We start from the raw sequence: 23,365 nt of genomic DNA on the forward strand, positions 1-23,365 counted from the left end.
GTACAAGTAGTACAATGACAATAAAGATTTCTATTCTATTCTATTCTATTCTATTCTATTCTATTCTATTCTATTCTATTCTATTCTATTCTATTCTATTCTATTCTATTCAGTCCAGTGTTTTCCAAACTTGGCCACTTTAAGATGAGTGGACTTCAACTCCCAGAATTCCCCAGCCAACCATGCTGGCTGGGGAATTCTGGAAGTTGAAGTCCACTCATCTTAAAGTGGCCAAGTTTGGACAACACTGCCTTAGTCACTCCTCATTTGGACTACTGCAACACGCTGCAGATAGGGCTGCCCTTGAAAAGGATTTGGAAGCTTCAGTTGGTCCGTGTAACATCTTTGCTATGTGAGCTGCACTGGCTTCCAGGATGCTTCTGGGTGCAATTCAAGGTGCTGGTTATCACCTTTAAAGCCGTACATGAGACAGCGCTAGGTTAGTTGCGGGACTGCCTGCCTACAGTTGTTTCAGCCCATCCCAACAGATCTGGCAGGGTGGGCATGCCCCAAATTCCCTCAGTGAAACAGTGCCATGTGGCAGGACCCAGAAGACATGCCTCCCCACAGAGATCTGAACAGCCCGGACCTTACTGGCTTCTAGAAGGCTATAAAAATTTGGTTTTTCCCATAGTTATTAGGGCTGGGTTGTTAGTTGGGCCCAATATGATGAATCTGTTGACTGAAGATTATGTGTTAAGGGCCTTGGCTCTTATGTTGTGCATTCTGTGTTAATTATATATCTTTGTAGCTACTTTATGCTGTTTTTTATTTTGCTGGATTGTGAGTTGCCTAGAGTTATTTGTTAATATAGGTGTCCTTATAACTTTCTTAAATAAAATATATCTTTACCAAATTCCAAAAGACTGCTTGTTAGATGAAGAGATAGCGCCATTTGTAATAACTCTGACAAAAGAGTAGAGTACCATATATTGATCTAATTAATAAAAAATGAAGGAATCCATATCAAGACAAACCTTGTTTCAAATTTTTCTACTGCCCCATTTCAAAGACGCTTTATATCCAGAAAGACCATCACTACTCATTTCAGTTCTTCTCAGTGACTATCCAGAATGACAGAAATCTAATATTGCCAGATGCTTGGCGATCTATAGATTGTGCAGAATAGATAATGGGAGGTAATACTGTCTATAATATGCATGGGTCAGTATTTGTGCATTAATATTTAATATGGGAATTGGACAATAGTTTGCACAGTCAGCAGGATTTTTTTACCAGGCTTTAAAATCACAGTCATATAAAGCTCATTGTAAAAGACTGGAATCACATTGTTTAAAAAGGCATAAGTAGACCTACAATGTTGTTGTTGTTGGTGGTGGTGTTTGGGTTCTTCCTGCTGGTCTGCTGCACGGTCCATCTGAAGCTTTGGTCGCCGCTTGGAATAAGAGGGCAGCTGAGGCCTTGGATTGGATCGCACCTATGCGATCTCCCCTCTTTCATGGATCCTGTCACTTCCCGTGGTTCATGGAGGAGTTAAGGGAGTTGAAATGAGAGGAGAGATATCTAGAACATCACTGACATTCTGCAAGGGATGAACTTGATTGGACATGGGTTACAGCAGCTATTAAGGCCTATCTTGTGGTGGTAAGGGTGGTGAAGTGTCAGTATTTCACCCATATTGCATCTGTGGATAGCCATCCTGCGGCCCTGGGTGACAAGTGCCCTTTTGGGTAGAGGGGGTTCAGAGAACTCCCTGCAGGGCCACGCGAAAGAATTTATTCAGCATCTATCAGACAAAGTCGCTTGAATTTGCTCACAGTTGGACACTAGCCTTGTTGCAGGTCCAGAGAAGATGCCTGGGGAGGAGTCTTGCCCAATAATCTTGGAATGGTTTGAACCTTTTGAGCCTGATGAAGTGGATAGTGTCCTTAGGACTGTGAGCTTAGTCACCTGCTCTTTAGATCCATGCCCTTCCTGGCTGGTTAAGGCGGTCTGGGGGATGTCATGTGAGTGGGTTCTAGCAGTGGTAAATTCTTCTTTGAGAGAGGGGGTTGTTCCACTACCTTTAAGGAGCTTCACTTGTTGGGTCCTAGGCGGTGGGCCTTTTCTGCTGTGGCCCCTGCTTTATGGAACACCCTTCTTCCCGAAGTGAGTCTGGCTTCATCCCTTTTAAGTTTCTGGAAGTCCCTCAAGACCTGGTTATGTCATCAGGACTGGGGACCCCAGGGGACTGGTGAAATATTGAGTTGGCTCCAGTGTAATTAATACCTGCTCTTCTTATTCCTAAGACCAGAGATAGATTGGAAGTTACCTATTTTTCATATCTTTTTTCTTTTTCTTTTATCTCACTTTTTCTTTTCCTTTTCTTTATAATTTGTATTTTCAATTTTCTTTTTCATTTCTAACTTTTAACTTTGTAAGTTTAAAATTTCAATAAAATATTATTTAAAAAAAACCCTGCTCTTCGTCTAATCTCTTTTTTTATTCTGTTTTAGTTCTGTGCCTGTTATAATTTTAAAGTTTCTAATATTAATTACATTAATATTAATTTGTATATGTTGTTTTTAACTTTGTTGTACACTGCAACTTGATTGTGAGATGGGTAGCCATATAAATATGATTAAATAAATAAATACATACATACATACAGTGGGGCAAAAAAGTATTTAGTCAGCCACCAATTGTGCAAGTTCTCCCACTTAAAAAGATGAGAGAGGCCTGTAATTTTCATCATAGGTATACCTCAACTATGAGAGACAAAATGAGAAAAAAAATCCAGAAAATCACATTGTCTGATTTTTAAAGAATTTATTTGCAAATCATGGTGGAAAATAAGTATTTGGTCACCTACAAACAAGCAAGATGTCTGGCTCTCACAGACCTGTAACTACTTCTTTAAGAGGCTCCTCTGTCCTCCACTTGTTACCTGTAGTAATGGCACCTGTTTGACCTTGTTATCAGTATAAAAGACACCTGTCCACAACCTCAAACAGTCACACTCCAAACTCCACTATGGCCAAGACCACAGAGCTGTTGAAGGACACCAGAAACAAAACTGTAGACCTGCACCAGGCTGGGAAGACTGAATCTGCAATAGGCAAGCAGCTTGGTGTGAAGAAATCAACTGTGGGAGCAATAATTAGAAAATGGAAGACATACAAGACCACTGATAATCTCCCTCAATCTGGGGCTCCATGCAAGATCTCACCCCGTGGGGTCAAAATGATCACAAGAATGGTGAGCAAAAATCCCAGAACCACACGGGGGGACCTAGTGAATGACCTGCAGAGAGCTGGGACCAAAGTAACAAAGGCTACCATCAGTAACACACTATGCCGCCAGAGACTCAAATCTTGCAGTGCCAGATGTGTCCCCCTGCTTAAGCCAGTACATGTCTGGGCCTGTCTGAAGTTTGCTAGAGAGCATTTGGATGATCCAGAAGAGGATTGGGAGAATGTCATATGGTCAGATGAAACCAAAGTAGAACGTTTTGGTCTAAACTCGTCGTGTTTGGAGAAGAGAGAATGCTGAGTTGCATCCAAAGAACACCATACCTACTGTGAAGCATGGGGGTGGAAACATCATGCTTTGGGGCTGTTTTTCTGCAAAGGGACCAGGACGACTGATCCGTGTAAAGGAAAGAATGAATGGGGCCATGTATCATGAGATTTTGAGTGAACACCTCCTTCCATCAGCAAGGGCATTGAAGATGAAACGTGGCTGGGTCTTTCAGCATGACAGTGATCCCAAACACACCGCCCGGGCAACGAAGGAGTGGCTTCGTAAGAAGCATTTCAAGGTCCTGGAGTGGCCTAGCCAGTCTCCAGATCTCAACCCCATGGAAAACCTTTGGAGGGAGTTGAAAGTCCGTGTTGCCCAGCGACAGCCCCAAAACATCACTGCTCTAGAGGAGATCTGCATGGAGGAATGGGCCAAAATACCAGCAACAGTGTGTGAAAACCTTGTGAAGACTTACAGAAAACGTTTGATCTCTGTCATTGCCAACAAAGGATATATAACAAAGTATTGAGATGAACTTTTGATATTGACCAAATACTTATTTTCCACCATGATTTTGCAAATAAATTCTTTAAAAATCAGACAATGTGATTTTTCTGGATTTTTTTCCCCATTTTGTCTCTCATAGTTGAGGTATACCTATGATGAAAATTACAGGCCTCTCTCATCTTTTTAAGTGGGAGAACTTGCACAATTGGTGGCTGACTAAATACTTTTTTGCCCCACTTTTTAACTTTGTTGTACACTGCAACTTGATTGTGAGATGGGTGGCCATATAAATATGATTAAATACATACATACATACATACTGTGGCCAGCATAAACCAATATACCACCAAAAGTCCTTATGTAATCATTTCTTCTGCTCAAGTGAGAGTTATACAAGGGTGGACCTGGAGTGCTCACTGATAAACCTTATAAAGAGTTGTTATTGTTTCTCCTAAAAAATATTTTCCCTCAGAGATTTATACAATTCTCTTATTATTTTACATTTTCAGCTGACAAACCTGGATCCCTTTCTGCTCCTTGATGAGTTCAATGGAGGGAAGCCAGGTGGCTTTCCTGATCACCCTCACCGAGGTTTTGAAACAGTAAGTAATCCACATTAAGGGACTACTGGATTGCTTTTATTGTATTTATCCAAATTATGAAGCGTGGTGGTTAAGATGTTGTGCTTTGAATGAGGTGATCTAGATTCAAACCTCTGCTTGACCACAGACTTTCTTGGCCACCTTTAGGGCAATCACTCTCTTTCAGTCCTACCTATCCCAGATCTTCAAAGTTGTTGGGATAAAAGTAGAGAAGAGTCATTATGTTACCATTTGCTCTCAGAACAAATGGAGAATGGAAGAGAAATACAAGAAATGTATAATGGGGACTTACTGTGAAAGAGACTGAAGATACAAATCTTTCCTTTGCTTTTTCCTTACTCCCAAGAGTTCACTTTTTTTAGTGCTTTGATTTGGAAAAGGTGTTTCAGAACTAGCAGGAGCACAAAAGCAATACCTGTACGCATGTCATCTGATTCATTTTTAATCCCATTCATTCTTTTGGAGGCTGTTCTTTTAGCGCTTTTCATCCACTTCCAAAACAAGTTTGTCTTTCCATCAGAAGGGCTGTGTTTTGTCTTTTAATCTTAATCTCTTTGACTATATACTCTGACCTTATATTTCTCTCTATAGACACTACACAATAGCTTTCTCTCAACCTCATTTTCTGTAGCAAATTTTCTTATGTGTTTTTTCTCACCTACAGCCTTTTTTATTTAGTTATTCTACTACAAACTCTTTTTCATACTTCCCATCAGTGTAATTCTACATGTTCTGGTAGCCGTCTGAACATAATTCTTTTCACTTGCTTCCAAGCAGCTTCCATATCCTCTTTCCATATGTCATTTTTCCATTCATTCTGTTCATTCTGTTGGGAGACTAATCTGTCTTCTAATAGTTTTTTATACAAGAGTCATCTTTTCTCTTCCTACAGAAATCTAATTGAAATGCAGATCTACTACTTTTTCATAAACTTGGAAAATTTTAGTTTATCTTAAAGGAATAAAATGTAATTAATTCTAAAAACTATTAAAAAAATAAAAGCATATGAAAGCTCTGTCACATAGTGACTAGTGTTTCTCAACCTCGAAACTTTGAGATGTCTGGACTTCAACTCCCAGAATTCCCCAGACAGCACAAGAGTCTTATTTGTGAAAGATGGCAGCCATCTCAATAGGCAGATGGGTGCAACTAAAATACAGTTCCTTAAATAGCTGGCTGATTAATTCATTGATAGCACTGCTACAAAGTATCGGAGTAGGAAAAAAACATTTTCTGTTGTTTAAAACTTAGTAATACAGCGTTTCTCAGTCTTGGGAACTTTAAGATGTGTGGACTTCAACTCCCAGAATTCCCTAGCGAGCATGCCTGCTGGAGAATTCTGGGAGTTGAAGTCCACACATCTTAAAGTTCCTGAGGTTGAGCAATACTGTAATAGTATGTCAGTTCTAGTGGTGGACTAGAATTTGAAAATGCTAATATTGGGGAAGGGGAAGGAAGAGTGGTTTTTAAGATACACTAAGATTTGTTTCTTTTTTAAAACAATGTTAAATTATTTAGATAGATAATTATATAATCCTGGAACATTTCTTTTAAGAACCAGCAGGTGGCATAGGACAGACACAATTTGGGTATCAATGAATCAATGTAAGTTAAAAAGACTTCCTAGGGTTGAGAGAGAGAGATACATATATGTGTACACACACACACAGATCTTGCTGAGAAAACCGCTTTCATTAGTGTCAAGAATGGACAGAATGTTAATATCTACCCACCATGCAAGGTTCTAAAGAATCCAAGAATTTTGTTCTGAGTACCAGGACAGAACTGCCTTCGCTATCCTTCACACACAAGTATCTTTCTATTAAAACTGCCTTTCCCTTAGATTTTTAGTTAGGATTGGTGGGGAAGAAAGAAGCCATTTCTGTTATTATAAACAGCAAGGAATGAGCTTGTCCCACTGTGTTTCTTAGGAAGTTTAGAAACAATTCTTTTCTTGATAAGTAGGCATGTCTTGAAAACTATATAGCGCAGTTATTTTCTGTTTTACAGCAGGTTTTCTTTTACATTTTCCTTGTTGCTGATTAGAATTAATGACTACTTTCTGCATCAACAGCTGATCTGTGGATTTTAACTTACATTAATTGCTTGCAGGAGAGGACCTTGATCTTCTCCCTTCTTAAATTTTTCAACAGCCTGTGTTCATTGCTCCCCTGCAGCGCCTCCCCCTCCCCCCCAGTTTCTGCTTAAAAACACAATATGCATAATAAAGAAGAAACAAGCAGATGTTTTTGGTCCTGGTTGTTTTAGCCAGCACAGAAATACACCGACTGCTCATGAACTGCACCATTATTTTAAACAGGCAGAACTGTATCTTCAGCACGGCTCCTAGCTGATCAGACACAAGCTAAGCTCTTTCAAAGACTCTAGTGTGGAAGGGGCCAGCCCACATCATACTGAGCCACACAGTACTTGATTCCGTGCTGGGAAACACCAGCCATTATGATCTGTAAACTGATTTATGGCTTAGTCTGATGTGTGAACCGACCATTGTAACTTATTCAGCAACCCACGATTACAAGCAAACCGTGAACCCCCAGGACTCCATCCTGGGCAGTTGTCACCATTTGGTACATTTCATCTGACAGAAGGGGGAAATTTATTAACACGGGGGATAATCATATTAACTGAATTTAGTACTGGAATGCAAAATATAAAATTTAGCTTTTGTATCAAATGCCATCTTCTTCTTTGTCCTGACCATGCCTGTTTATTGGCATGCAGCCTTTGACATGCTTTGCAAACCCAGTTGTAGCCCTGGCTTGAAAAGACTGTGTTCTCCTGATTCATGCAGGGTAAGAATACAGCCAGTGAGTTTTTAATATACAGTATAATGGGGAAAATATGCTTTTATTACCTCAGCAGGCATAAAGGGGCATGCTTAATTGCAACCTTAGGTAAATGGAACTTTTTAAATTTGGTGCACACCATTTTGAAGGCTTTTTAGCTGTCACGTTGTATAAAAATGTGACTAATACTTAATGCCATTTTCGCACGTAAACTAAGAATGAGCTGTGTTCACTGCATGACTTGTCTAAGCTTTTACGAGCAACTGAGAGTGTGGACTTGCTGCTGTGGAGGGCATCAAGTACAGGAAAGTTGTAAACCAGTGTTGTCCAAACTTGGCCACTTTAAGACGAGTGGACTTCAACTCCCAGAATTCCCCAGCCAGCTGTTGTAAACAGTCTCTCTTTTTTTCAGGTAACGTACCTACTGGCAGGTGGATCAATGGCCCATGAAGACTTTTGTGGTCACAGGGGTAGACTGGATCCAGGTGATTTACAGGTATGCCGAAATAAAGGCAATAGCAGTTAGTTGTATTAATAATATATTCTGTTATAACTATTTTCTTCCTTTCCTTTAAAATTGGTTATGAAGATAAGCAGTTAATAGTCTTATCTTCAAAGACACTGGCCTAGTGTACAATGTAGATTTGTATAGGCCACTTTTAAAAATGTTGTATTGATGGATCACAATTCCTGTCACACCCAATCTTTGTGGGGATGATGGAAAGTGCCAGCCAATAACATCTTTGGGAAGAAATGAACATCACAACATTGGTTTCAGTAGGTAAGTCAGGGGCATACGTCGGTCGCATCCTGACTGAACCTGGTTATAACAGTAGAACTGCCATAATTTTATGTTGGCTTTGGTTTCATGAGTTAAAAAAATAACAAGATAGTAACTTGGATGGTGATATTTAGATGTAAAGAGCTTCTGCGTTATTCCCTAATTTGCAGAAGGAGGAATTTTGGCAGATGCAGTTTGCTTACATTTTTTATGGCAAAATGCTTCTGCCAAACTCTTACCCTCTGTGTAAGTTTAAGAAATCTGCCACCCTAAAGAGAGGAAAAGAAGAAATGATCCAAAGAAATAAATGCAATGAATCTTACTTGGCATTAAAAAAGGGCCCAGGGTCTAAAAATCCAAAATACTGCTTTGGAAAAAGTTACTAGTACTCTACTCCTAAATCAAATCAGTCCTATTTAGAGATTTGTGATGTTTAGATTCTAGATAACTTCCTATCCTATCATAATCTCATAGGGAACATTCCAATTCTCAGCAATTTCAAACTGAGTGATTGATTTGCTGATAGATAACAAATGTTCTTATTTTTTCTCTTTTTCTCTTGGGCCAAATAATTGAATTTTAGTACACTTGTACTCTTGAAGAATAGAAAATATGAACAGATGTGTGTGTGATGTTCTTATATTTTAGGATGGAGGTAAGAATTCTGTTGTGCGCATTACTCAAAAGTAAGATGTTGCAACCCTCTATTCTTGCATGTAGTGGATGACTGCTGGCCGTGGCATTGTCCACGCAGAAATGCCCTGCTCTGAAGAGCCGGCCCATGGTCTGCAGCTATGGATCAATTTGAGAAGTTCTGACAAAATGATTGAACCTCAATACCAAGAACTGAAAAATGAAGAAATACCCAAACCTTCACAAAATGGGGTGACAGTGTCAGTCATCTCAGGAGAGGCTCTGGCTGTAAAGGTAACATACTTTCTGGCAAACTAGTAGAAGAATCAACACTCACCTAATATGAATATGATTAACCAGAAATGATCTGATAACATTTCTCAGCCTACCTTTGATCATTGTACCTTAATTTTTGTTTTGTTTTGTTTTGTTTTAATCACATGTAGTCTTCTTCCAGGACCGGTAATCTTTATTGCATAATTTCCCCTATTAGTCTTTGCACAGGGTGGAGGATGTGACCCACTTTTTTCTTTTTCCTTAAATTCAACTGAATATCTGGAAGGAAGTGGGATAAAGTTTCACTCAAACACATACAAGGGACACCTGCTTGCTGGAAGGTGTGCCACTCATCTTTTTACCCCTCCCCAACCTTTCTCATTCTAATATCCATCAGTAGATTTGCTTTCCCCTAAATAGACTGGAAAGAAGATGAGATTGATTCAGAAAATCAGAACTTCCCGACAGTGTTGGGTGAGGGACATTATTGAAACAAATTGTGAATGATATAGACAGCTTCCCAGACAAGACAGTGCTGATCCTGTAGATAATAGCTTATGAGGCAACACAGTCAATATCTTCAGAAGGATTATGTGTTCAGATAGATGCTTGGGTTGTATGTCTTATTCCTGTCCCTTCCTCCTTCCTCTGTCATGTATTCCTATTCAACACAGGAGCTGCGTGTTTCAGGTAGTTAATTATGTAAATCCCAGATGCTGAAAAAGTGCACCAATATGTGATGGTGCAAATTAACCAAAGTTTATAATTGATAGTAACCTGCAATTAATGGTTTAAGAAGCTACAACTGCTTCAGACCTTTATTTATCTTACTAGGAATGCTTTCTCCTATAAAAGAAATGCCATGGTATTGATTTATTATTATAGTTGTCTTGCCTTTCAAGTAAAAGTAGTTAATTCTAATTGTGTGCAAGTAATTGTCTTTATATATTGGAAATAGAAGAAAAGGAACAAGGATCTTGCCTGGAGGGAGACAGAATATTATCAGGTTTTGTAATCTAGATATTTGAAGCAAGCATTGATTGGCTAGCTTGTTATACTTATTCTAGAAGTACATAAATTAATTGTGCCAGTTACATAATGTTGAAGCAAGCCTTGGTAATATATTGGAATGTGGCTTCCAGAGGAAACTGGATGTCTTTCTTCTTGCAATAAACTCACATCCAGTTCCAATAGGTGAGGGTTACAGAGGGAAAACAAGCAGCACAGCTTGTTAAGTCAGTTCCAGCTGGCCCCACAAAGAAGACCAAAAGTCCACCCTTTGCATTCTGAATTGACCTCTGACCTCTGAGCTCTGTCTGTACATTCCATTTCTTTCTTTCATTAATGTAGCTTTTACCAGAGTGTTTGTCTCTTAGCCAGACATTCCTTCATAGTTCCCTGTTACCTTCAAGGCTGTTCATTTTAATGGTTTTCCCCATCATAGCATTTGATGGGAATCTTAACTGGAGAGATTCCAAGAAACTGATTTATATACAGTACTTGAAATATAGTGTAGTGGATCACAAAAGGCATCTGTTTCTTTTTGTGTCCCAAAGTGTCCATATTAAAGCATACATCCTCCACAGCATCTGCATTTTTTTTTCTTTTCCAATCTACCAGTTTATATTTGGATCAGGCAGCTGAGTTTGTTTAAAACATGTTACAAGATAGCTTTTAGATATCAATCTACCTGTCCTGCTTATACTCCAAAGATCTTACCAAAATCCTTCATAAACACAGCATCCAAGCAATAAAGTCAATTCATGTGTAGATCAGCTAGGAGGAAAGTGTCAGTTTTACAATTCTTATCTTATATCTAGTGAGGTTGTACATAAGAATACATTTTGTGGAGCTTAAAATAGTTTGTCCATGGGATACAGTGCAAGAGAGAAACTTTCCTATAATTGACATAAATGTTCTGCTCTTTAGAATTTAAACAGCTGTTGAATGTATTCTCAGCTGGAGTAACTGAAGTATCATAATTACATGGAAAGTATATGAATGTCACACTAAATCACTGAATTGTATTGTGTAAGTTCCAGCACAGGACTTCTGGATGAAAATAGTTTGACACAGGGCTTATAGGAAGCTCTAAAAGCAGAGAAGTCACCAAAGACCTAACGTGAGGAAAACATTCTGAAGACTTACACTTGTCAACACCATCATGTCAGTGCTTACCTTGCAACTTTAATGTCCAGAAGTAGTGACCTTTGGAAGGCAGGATTTAGCCTGGTGAACTGAGAGGAGTCAACTAAAATAGAATGAACTGTTTTTTTGTGTCAGTATTCACTTATTTACCAACTGTAATATTCCACATGTTTTGTTTTTTTAAGTTTATAAAGTTGTATCTAAGAAAAATGCATTGGTCTAGAGAACTTTTTAACATTATACTATATCAATATTTTGGAGTTTTGATAAAAAAAAGGAATTAATCTTAAAGAAATACTTATCCATTTCCTGTATCAGTGGTATGCATGGTGGAGGATTGATGGGTGGAGCCAAAAAAGCAAGATGGAAGCAGTGTGATCAAAGTCCTGCTCCTTTTGTATGTTTGTGCAACATTGCATGCAAGTACCAAAGAGACAGGGCTTTGAATGTGTTACCACAACTGTCATTTTGCCTTTTTGACCTCCTTCCCTGATGCTACTGTCCTGCACAAGCTAACAAAATATTATAGCAACTGGACTTGTGATCACAATTAATAATCTATGTATTGGAAGAGAATCCATCAGTATTATAGAAATATTACATCAGGATTATAGGCTAGAGAAGAATATCTCTGAAGTGGAAACACATAACTCTTCTTTTCCTCCTATCCTAAGCAGTAATTTAAAAATTGTTGCTGTTGTGGAGGGACAGATGTTGTGTTAATATCTAATTGTGTTTCATTGAAAAAAAAGGATTCCATATCACAGCAATTCACCTAATGTATGTCAAAAGGATAATGTATATCAGGGTTTTTCAAACTGTTTTCCATGGAACCCTATTGTAGAGAATTTGATGGTCTCCCTGACAGAGGGAGGCAGGGAGGGAGGGAGGGAGGGAGGGAGGGAGGGAGGGAGGAAGGAAGGAAGGAAGGAAGGAAGGAAGGAAGGAAGGAAGGAAGGAAGGAAGGAAGGAAGGAAGGAAGGAAGGATCACTCGAACATAATCAATAGCTTGCCTCTTAATCAGGGGTTGAAGTTTGCTTGTTTTCTTTTTAACTTCTAGGCTGTACAGCCTGACAAAGATTGCCAATCCCTGCTCTGTGCTGTTACCATCAATGTAGAATTCACAAAATGGTTGTGCAACAAATTTATTTAGGATTGGAGTATAAAACACAAGATCAGATTTTAAGAGCTTCTCGTTTACTGTAATGTGTACTCAACCTGAAAGGTATACAGGTTGAGTAATATTAGCAAGTATAGCGTATAGTTCGCATAGCCATTGGTTCTTAAAAAGTGTTTCTAAGTATCTATAAATAGGCAGCCTTTTGGAAGGGAAATATGTTTGCAGTTACAATCAATGCCTATTATGAACTCAAGGGATAACTTAACATTGCTTACTTTTTTGAAACTTTTCCAGTTTTAAAATTTTTGTTTTATCACCCAACATTCCTTCCTTAACTTGAATTGGCAAACATGTTCTTCATTATGTAGAAAAATCAATGCCACATGTAAGCTGCACCACCTATTGAAACGGTGTTCATACCAATGGGTAGCCGCTGACCTTTCTAATATAAAGATGAGAGACACGTGTTTCCTCAGGTCCCGCATGCTTTTTTTTTTTTTGCTGTCTAAAGCTGATGTGCTGAACCATTCTGATACTAGTGCTTTATGCAACACTGAAAAAAATAATGTACCCAACTTAAGCCAAAATAGTGTGTGCATTCCAAAGTAATCATACCTTCTTTCCGCATGTGGCTTCAAATGTTGCAATAAATACTTTATAGTATTGTTTTGAAAAGGATTTTTACTTGTTTGTTTTTTCTCATTTCCCACTGTCATCCATTTCTGCCTGCAGCCTTCATTTGCTGCCTAGGAAATGGCACCTTATGGTATTTCAAGATACTTCAAGTGCTGTACAAACTCCTGATATACAAACAGGAGTTGATATTCCTGTTTGCCTCATTCCTGTAGGAAGAGCTTTTCCCTCTTGCTATGAGAGAACAGCACTGAATTCTGTGATTGAGGCAGACTCTAGAAGAATCGGAACTAATCTCATGAAAGAAAGAATGTTCCATTTATATTGTTGCTTTCAAGACAGGTCTGCGTTGGAAGTTTTGTGAGCTTCATCAGTGCCCATAATCCACAGGGTTAAAATTCTTCAGCATGTACATAGTAGCCATGTAGAAAAGCTGAAATGTTTGAAGTGGGCTTTCGAAACTAACATGCCTTACTAGAATAATGTACATAGAAACAGTTTCTGGTAAAGATGGCAAGGTGATTTCTTGGTTTGATATTAGAATTTCTCATAGCCGTAGCTTTGTGTTCCTTATAAATGTGCTAGCCATAAAGCCTCTTGTGTGAAGTCTATAAATGAAGTCCAGCTACCCAAAGGACCACCTCGGAAGGTGAGAGGTTATTCTCCTTGCTACATTAATTCCTGGCTTCCCTGCTGACTCTAATTAAATCCTACTGCTTTGAGGTGGATTAGATTACTAAAGCACTAGAAATGAGAAGAGCTCTGTATGGCGGGGGGGGAGGAGGGAACCCCTCAGCCATAATTCTCTCTCCTCCCATCCCCCCTTGTACCCAGTGTGCCATTGAATCAAAATATTAAGGAAAATCCATTTTTCCTAAGTAAGCCTGATATGCTTATCCAAAAATGTATTACTTCCACTTATGGAAATAACAGTCTTTATTGTTCCTCAGTTAAAACATGAACTTAGAATAATCCTGAATGAAAAGCTGTTGATAGACCTAGCCTCTGTGAGTTTATCCAATCTTCTTCTAAAAACAGCTAAGCTACTAGCTGAGCTGTTATGGCTACAACTTCCATAAGCCAATTGAACGCTGTGGGAAGAAATTCTTCTTGTCTGTTTCCTCTGCCAGTCAGTTTCAGGAGATGAGTCTGTGTTCTTCAGAATGGAGGATAGGGACTTTTGGATGCTGGTCATCTTGGCTAATTTTCGGTACCATTTCAACACTGTCATTTTGAGATGTGGGGAACAAAACTAGCTATGTTCAAAATGCAACAACCATAAAGCAGTTACAGTATTAGCATATATATATTCTTAATCCAGTTCCTTTCTTTAGTTCATCCTTTTTTTTTTTCCAATTTAAGGTTGAAAACATCTCTTTTGGTTATTTGTAGGAGAGCTAGTGTGAGTTCTGCAAAATCTTGTAGATCTTTATCAGAAAGTGATGAGTTAGAATAGTCCAGGCAAATGTTTATGCTTGAGAGATTCAATTCAGCTCTTTTCAGGAGAGTAACAGGATGTCATAAAGTCTGCAGAATTTAAAAAGTATGCGGGTGCATGTCTGGTGTAGAATTTGTATATGAACTCAATGTATTTTAAAAAACAATATCATTAACTCAGCGACACAAAGGATCTTTGTTTCTGACATATCCCACACTAAGAAGCAATTTAACATTTCGCTCATGCACTTTCCTCTCTCCTTCAACCTTTATGGAAGCAACAAATGGTGAGCGATAGCACCCACATTGTGAATGAGAGTCAATGTAGAAAATCTCATATCTTGCACTCTGATTCATGCCTATCTTTTCTAGCCCTACAGCAGTGTTTTATGTGGTAGAGGCAGAAGGGTTAGTCAGCAGAAAGTATCAATTCAATTTTAACTAGGCTCTGATCCTCCAAAACTCTGCCTCTCCTTACAATCCTGGATGCTGTTAGTTTATTTATCAGAAGTACATACAGTTCACAATTCCAGAAAGGTGGATGCCAATATTTTCTCTACCACCTGTTCATTCTTCTGAATCCATGAGATCTTATCAGAGTATCTGATATAAAAAAGTGCCTTCAAAAGTTCTTTGAATGTATGAAGTGGATCATCGCTGTTTTATTTGTAATATTTTTGTGATGGTACCTTTGGCAGGAATTCTGATTGCTTCATTAATCTTCTATAATAACAGTCTATAAGCAACATGGTTACATCCTCAGACAGCGCTGGTGGTGAAATCCCATATGCCTTAACAGAATCTGTTGCCAAAGCATTTTCATCCAATAGAAAATCAGTAATTATTCTACCTGTTGCATCTTTCTACAGGCCAAGGTGTATACCCACACACCAACTTTGTATCTGGATTTCAAGTTAATCAAAGGAGCAAAACACACACAGCCAATTCCCAAAGGTAGGAAACATTGTCTTCATGTAACAAAAAGGAATCTAGAGTAGTTTAAATAATGATACCTGGATGTGACTCTTATGGATAGTATGAAGGGGTGATTTCTAAACAAATACCTCATGAGCTTGCTGCAGAGGAGATAACTATTGAAAATAAGCAGAACTAAATGCTGTAACAACAATTGAGGTATTATACCTTTATGAGTATTGGAAGAAGCATGATCCGTCTGAGACCAAACCACATTGTTACATGTATTCCATGTTGGCTTTAAAAAATTCATTAAATACAGATATGAAGGATGAATGACCATTCATCTTTTGAGCATAATAGCTGGAGGAGAGAGATTTTATCTCTTCATTCACCAGTGACATTCTGAAGAAAACAGCTGGTCTTGGATAGCTTGGTGATTTAGAAAACAGTGACAACAATGTAAGCCTTTTATTAATTAAAAAGAGCTTCACAGATTGAACAATCTTCATTAGAATGTGGTTACCCAATGAAAACAACTCATCATGCCATGCACTGCATGCAAAGGAAATATTGCTTCTTTCAACCTACATTTAAAAAAAAATCAAGATGTGGTTGTACACACTAAGCATACTATTGTAGTGATTCTCTACCAGCCAGATTTGACCTGATTAGATTCTCTACCAGCCTTTAGCAACAGTTTCTTAACCCAACCAGCCATTTAGAAGAAAAGAATTTCTGTAGCCTGAAGAAGAGCTGTACATTTTCAGTTCTTATCCTGTTTAATATTTCTTAATTTAGCCTAACTGACTTTACCTAGTGAGCACTCAAAAGTGCTCTCTGACCTGATAAGAGGTTTGAGAGTAGCCACAATTTGCTCTGTCCCTAAGAATTAAGTAAATGCTGACACTAGTTACTCCTGCTTCTAACAAATGCAGTCAAACTATAAATGATATTTTAACATTAAGTCTGGGCAATAGAACACAGTGCTAGAACACAATGCTTAACTTTTTATTTTTGTTTTGCTTTCCTCCAATAAAATTGAAGTGAGTGCAGCTTCCCTCCTGATTTGTCATTTGAACTCCTAAATCAAGCTAGGATTCATAAGCCAAGTTGAAGCTGAAGCCATGTTTTAAAACAATATTATTTGCATAGTTTGGGGACAATAAAGCCAACAATAGATCTAGTTTTCAGAACATAGGAAACTATGATATTTGGAACAAATGGGAATAAGAGGGTTACTCTCATATATACCCTAATTTCAAAAGTCATGTGATTTTTGGCATAGTGTAAAAGTAGTTATAGTGAAATAATCATTCACATTTGGCCTTTAAGTGCAAACGCTGTTGGTCACTTATGAAGTGGGATAATTACTCAGGTTATTCTTATAGAATCAGATGTGCTTTATTTACTTAGGGTCAAACTATATGACCTGTGAGATATCAATTGTTTCTTCTAGTGTTTTCTTTTTTAATGAAATGCAGCCAAGTAAGACTGCCAGTTCAGTTGGAGTTACAGAGGAGGGGAGAGAAATACTCCTTTTTCTTTTTCTTTTTTCTTTTTTTTTTGGTCCATTGAGGTATTTTCCCAATTTAAATGGTATTCCTGGAGCTGTATTTAATTTAAAATTCCTGGAGCTGTATTTAATTTAAAAAGGAAAGTGCATAATTTTGCCTTTAATTGTTTCATAAGACAAGTGATTCTTACTGGAGAGATATTTAGGTCAATCAGATTGTTATGTATTACATATTCTTTGCATCAGTTAAAGAATCTCTGGTTGGATCCAGAAGCTTTTTTTGCATGCTAATCTTGTTACAACTTCCTAGCTTCAGGACAACTTATTTGAGTGAAAATTGACAAGGTTGTGATTTGAGTTTGAGAGTTAGTTGCAAAATTCTGCTGCATTTGTCACACATAGTTAGGCAAATATTTTGCTGTTATTCACTCTGTAAGATTTTTTCCTGCCATTTCTATAAGATGCTAATGTTTCTTTTTTTCACATTATTTGTATATAAATAAATTTGACTATAAAATTATATGTCAAACACAAGGATTAGTGCATAAATACAGCACAAGCAACATTTAATGGAAATATGCATTCATTTTAATGGACCACAGGATATTGCCTTAAGTATAAATCTAGACCTCATTTCTTTTGTAGAGTGATGTTTAGGCAGAGGCTGCAATCCTGCTGATGGAATATCGCTTTTCCATCTTAGTTAACAAGTGAAATGATTATAGATACAAAATAAATATGCAGCACTATAATAAAAGTATAAATCATGAGGAGCTGATATGTCTGAGTTTCATCTGTCTGCTCCATGCATATGCAAAACAGTGTGTTTGTGCCACTATTATTTTGAGAGCATTTCATGCAAATGTTCTGCACACATAAGGTTTTGGTTATGTTTTGATGGCTTGTTGCTGATTGCTGTTGTCAGGAATATGGGGTGTACTTTGCTTTTGTATTTTACAAACTCAGAAGGAGTCTGGCTCAGTAATAAATAATATTGTGGAAGAAAATGTGCATGGAGAGCAATGCTGTCTTTTGTAAGAATTGAAACAGACAGTCTAAGCAGCAGCGCCTATCCCTGCTAGTGCACATGACGTTCAGTATAAGCTTCTCATTGTTGACTGGCAGTAAATACTGAGATCTTAGGGAGTGCCTCCCCTCTTTTGCTCTGAGAATGGTGGCTAAGCTTTATCCAAAACCATATATTTCCATGTCTCTCGTTTCCTTTCTGAATATGCCATTACTCCATTTCTTAATTTTCATCTTCATTGCTCCATGAGTTGCCAGGCCATTTCCCCAGCAACTTCTTTACTCCCCTGTCCCCACCCCATCTTCACTGATATGCTTGCTTAAGCATAGCTTAAAACCATCAGCTTTTAGGGCGCTTCTTATATGTGTCTATTTATGGAGAAAAATGGGATGCGGGGTTAACATGACAGGATTATTATGAGTAAAGGAGTGATTGAACTCTGCATGTTTCAGAATATGGGCCCAAAGGGATGGGAGGATGTAGCCTTGAAAAGAGAACCACTGTGGCTATGATCCCTTTGATCATTTTATATACTCACTCTAAAACACCCTTTGTATTCCTGTGCTCTAAACAGGAATGTATTAATTAACTAATGAGCACCACAGAGTGTTGCTTGGTTCTTGTTTTTGTTTTGTTTTTTTGGTGCCTTTGAGTCAGTATTGACTCCTGGTGACTCCCTGGACAAATCCCTGCAGTTTTCTTGGCAAGAGTTCAGAAGTGGTTTGCCCTATCTCCTTCCTAGGGCTGAGAGAGAGGGACTGGCCCAAGGTCGCTCAACTTAGTGCCTAACGTGGGACTAGAACTCACAATCTCCCAGTTTCTAGTCTGGTGCCTTAACCACTACACTCAACTGGCTCTGTTGCTTGGTTAGCAAATTGCAATTTTTTATCTATGGATTTCATGTGTTAAAAATTGTACTTGAAAAATTTTGGTGGCCTCTGTTTGGGGAAGAATGTATTCTTAAGTGTTTTTTATTTTTAGCAAATAACTTAGATTAACCTTTTGGAGACTTAATCCAAATAAAACATGTTTAAGAATAGACTAGAAGAGCAGACTAGAAGAGGTAGTCCCCGGGTTAAGAACGTCCGGGTTACAGACGACCCACAGTTAAGAACGGAGCCTATTGTAACAAAATTCGAGTTAAATACACAGTGATTCGAGTTAAATACACAATGGTTTGAGTTAATTACACAGTACTGTTTATACAGTATTCCAGCTTACATACAAATTCGACTTAAGGACAGACCTTGGGAATGGAACTCATTCTTAAACTGGGGGATACCTGTGTACAGTCATTGAATAAAATTGTTCTTAATGATGTGGGGTAGGAAACAAAATCACCATTGGGTATTTCAGCTTACCAGTGATACACCTTTCTCCAGAAAAAATTGCCTTCTCCCCAACTGCCAGCTAATGGATATGTAGCACATCTGTAGTGAAATGTTCACTTATTTTGATGAGTCTTTCTCTTGAAGCAGAATAGTTTTATTTAAAATAAACAAATAAATAAACAAGCTGTTCTCTCCTTAAAGAACTGTAAATGAAAATTGGCTCAGATTTGCTTCCCTCTAAAGTGCCTAGTGGAAACCCTAAGAATTTTCCAGTTTAAAATCAATGTCATTGGTGCATATGTTTTGATTACTAGAATATATCCAGAGGCTTTTCAGTCTATAGCCTTTACTTTATTTTTGTTCTGAATTAACATTTACCAAATAAGTCAGCAAACTGAACATAGAAAGCAGTGGGGTTGGCTTGTCCTTAACCATTATTATGACAGTATTTAGAAAATTGAAACCAATACTTTTCTTTAATAAATATATTTGTAGAGTTTTATTAAGTTGGCTCCTATGGTACCAGTTCAGATCAACACCATTATTTCTATATAAGAAATGGCAAATGAGGATGTTTCCTTGCCTTGGTGTACATATAATACAGGTGGTCCTCAGTTAACAACCACTTGTTCAGTGACTGTTTGAACTTACAAGGGCACTAAACAAATTATACTTACTACCGATCTTCAAAGTTCCAGCCATTGCAGCACCCCCGCAGTCACATGATCATGATCTGGGCACTCGGCAACTGGTCCACATTTCCAACTGTTGCAGCATCTTGTGGTCACATGATTGCAATTTGTGACCTTCCCTGCTCGCTTCCCACAAAGTCAATGGGGAAGGCAGCAGGAAGTTGGAAGTTGCGATCACATGAGGTCCTTGCTTAACCACCCTCAGTGATTTGCTTAAGAATGGTAACCAGGGACTGCCTGAAATGCCATCGCTTAGTGGTGCAGTCATATGACATTGTGCTTTATGACCGCATCACTTAACAATGGAAATTCCATTCCCAATTATCGTTAAGTGAGGACTTCCTGTATGGCAGTTTCTTAACCACAGTTAAGATGAACAGGCTATGTGTTCCTTCTCTCTTCTGTGCAAATATTACTTGCTTTATTAGTATTATCTTATTGTTTCTCAGGACACACAAATCCTGTGAGGGGGCGAGTGAGAGGTGTGGTAAGAGTTGGCAAGGATGCGAGAGGGTGCATGAGTGGCCAGTGCAGCATGAACATAGAAGGGGTGGAGTGGGGTGCACAGGTGGAGGAGACTTACCCCAGCAATTTGCGACCTTCGCTACTGGCTTCCCACTGACTTTCTGGGGAAGCCGGCAGGGAAGTTTGCAAATGACAATCACATGATTGTGGGGTGCTGCAACTGGTTGTGAGAACTGATTGCCAAGTGCCCAGATCATGATCACATGACTGTGGGGGTACTGGGACAACCAGAACTCCGAGGACTGGTTGTAATCACCATTCGTTCACTGCCATTGTAACTTTGAACAGTCGCTAAACTAATGGTGGTAGGTCAAGGACTGCTTTTATTGGCTGCTACCTGCTAATGCGGTTTATATATGCTGCAGTATTCTTTTGTTTTGTATTTCAGGTTGGACGGCATTTATTTACACACTTTCTGGCAGTGTATATATTGGTAGGTTTCTTCTTAAATCCTTACTGTTGTTAGATGACTAGACAGTCACTTTCTTTTTACAAGAAGCATTTCATATTAGTTTACTCATTTAACAATTAGCAGATTAAGTGAATTCGCTCCCTGTTGATTTCTGATGGCTGAGAAACTTAAAGCCCATTACATTTCTGCATATCAGTTCACTGGGAATGCTATTCCCCATCTAAATCTATCAATACAAATCAGTAATACGGCCGAACCTTTTCATTAGTGGCATGTGGCAAATGTCCCATAGCAGTAGAGTGCCACCTGCTTCCTTATTTGGCAGGACAACAATTCCTACAAAGGACCATCATGATGCTAGGTAGCCATTGAATTTCAAAGCATATATTGCTTTGAGGGAACAGCAATGATGGAGAGATATAAAATATCCTGTATATATTTTATTATGTCAGTAAAGGGTTTTTTTATCAGCTGTTGAACTGATTGCATTTTTTCCCTAAAGGATTTCCCCCTTTATTTATGTTACAGATACTGTATCTAATAGGCAATAGATGGTAAGTAATAGGAGGTATTAAACAGTTCTCCTCTTTATTTTTTTCTTTTCTTTTCGAAGGCCCTGCTATTATTCAACAAAAAGTAGAACCCCACAACACTGCTGTGTTGAGTGATGGGGACTGTGTTCAGCTTGAGAACAAGGTAATTCACCTTTTTTTACTGAATGCTTCTGGTAGAATTTCCTTTAAGAGACTTAGTACCAAATGAACCTTAAGACATAGCCATAATATATTTAAAAAACCTTATTAAAATGTTAAAAGAATTCTCTTCTCTTCTCTGATCAACAATCTTCTCTTGAGTTAAGTGTCTTGTTTGTGTATCTGATGTGGAATTGCTTTTTGCAATTCCTAAAAAGGTAGTTCTCTGCAGTAACCCAGTGACTCCTATTGAATTAATAAAGAGTAAATGGCTTTGAATTCGTAGGCTTCATTTATTCTTTATCCTTGGTGGGGGGTGGGGTTCTCCCCCTTAATTTCTTAAACTGCAATCTTCAGTGTGATTTTGTGGCTTTCATGGATGAGTACATGCTGATACTAATGGTGTTTTCCAAGGGCAAACAATGGCATGTACTTATTCTAACTGGCCTTGTGTAGTTGTTGGTTCTCAGCAGTGCTCAACATAGCAAAACGCAGCAGTGACTGCATAATTGCCTCTATGCTTTGCCGTCCTTTACCTTCCGCCCAGTTGCTTGGAGAATAGAAGGCATTAAGTTGTAACTGGAAAGTTTTCAGACAGCCTCTCATGCAATATTTATGATGCAACAGTCTGTGAAGAAAATAGAAAAAGAGAATGTGATAGGTTACTACGAACCTCTTGAGAATTGTTGAATTAGACCTTGAAGGTGTGAAAATTACCTATACTTTCAGCTCTACATGAATATATGCCCTTCAAAAGCAGATGTAACTCAAAATGAGTTAAATAGAACAGCAATTTTATTCAATATCAGCATTTTTCATGCTCTCTCTCACATTACCTGAATGGCATTCTGATTCTGTCCAACTTTTTAGCAGTAAAATGTTCAATTTCCAGTATTTGGAATTTCAAATTTTAAGTTACATGGATCCGTGTATGGTAGTAACATGTTGTCTTATTTTACATTTCTGTTGAATCTTTGTTTCTTTTTTTCTAATATTTATGAAATAGTATGTTCCAGTTTATAGGATTGAGTGATTTAATTTCAGGAAGGAATCTTTAATTTATAATTTTTTAACTGCCCAGAGTCACTCCACAGTGAGATGGGAGGTGACAAATTTGAAATATAAATAAATAAAAATATTATTTTTAAAATTTTAAAAATAATGTTCATAACAAGAAGATTTTACAAAGTTTTTAAGAACTACAGAAACATAGAAGAAATTGAAAAAGGAAAAGATTATATAAGGGTAAAAGAAAAAGTGAAGAATAACAAAAAAGCAAGAAAAAGAAAAGTATCTAAAAAAGCAACTTCCAACCTTCTTTTCAGCAGTTACAAACACAATTATCATCTACACTCCCATGCTGCATATCATATTTCCCTTCTTCCCATAAACAAACCTTTTTAATCACTAAATCCCAAAATCAGCATTTCATTTTTATCAATTTTCAGCAAAAAGTCTATAAAGGGTTTCCAGTCTTTTCTAAAAGTAATTGTTGTTCCCTCCTTGATCAAACAAATCAATTTAGCATTCTGCAAACGCAGCCACATTCACAATCCATTCCTCCATTGTTGGTATTTCTGTAGTCTTCCATCTTTGTGCATGTAATAACCTCTCTGCATACATAAAACCAATCGTCCATGAGCCTTTTCTAGTTGAGTGTCCAAAGTCCTAATAAGAAAAGTTCCAGCTTCATATGAACGTTAATTTTTAAAATTCTCTGCATCACCATATATATTTGTGTCCAGTATCTTTTTGCTTTTTCACAAGTCCGCTATGCATGATAAAATGTCCCTTCACATTTTTCACATTTCCAATAATGTTTAACAATACCTTTATACATCTTAGGCA

At 37.9% G+C, this 23,365-nt stretch overlaps 1 protein-coding gene across 2 annotated transcripts in view; it reads left to right on the forward strand.

Annotated features, from left to right (window-relative positions):
- PIR (pirin) overlaps positions 1-23,365 on the forward strand; it is a 32,136-nt gene that overhangs the window by 2,471 nt on the left and 6,300 nt on the right. For both annotated transcript variants that reach the window (XM_007431872.4, XM_007431871.4), the window contains exons 3-8: positions 4,479-4,571; positions 7,791-7,874; positions 8,880-9,086; positions 15,277-15,361; positions 20,802-20,846; positions 21,439-21,521. In XM_007431872.4, the coding sequence (XP_007431934.1) occupies positions 4,479-4,571; positions 7,791-7,874; positions 8,880-9,086; positions 15,277-15,361; positions 20,802-20,846; positions 21,439-21,521 (597 nt within the window). The remainder of the gene's footprint in view (positions 1-4,478; positions 4,572-7,790; positions 7,875-8,879; positions 9,087-15,276; positions 15,362-20,801; positions 20,847-21,438; positions 21,522-23,365) is intronic.

This window comes from Python bivittatus, unplaced genomic scaffold (genome assembly GCF_059951505.1).
Source record: "Python bivittatus isolate LINGU-HERP-01145 unplaced genomic scaffold, Pbiv_v1 ctg000350_np1212, whole genome shotgun sequence".
Classification (NCBI taxonomy): Eukaryota; Metazoa; Chordata; class Lepidosauria; order Squamata; family Pythonidae; genus Python; species Python bivittatus.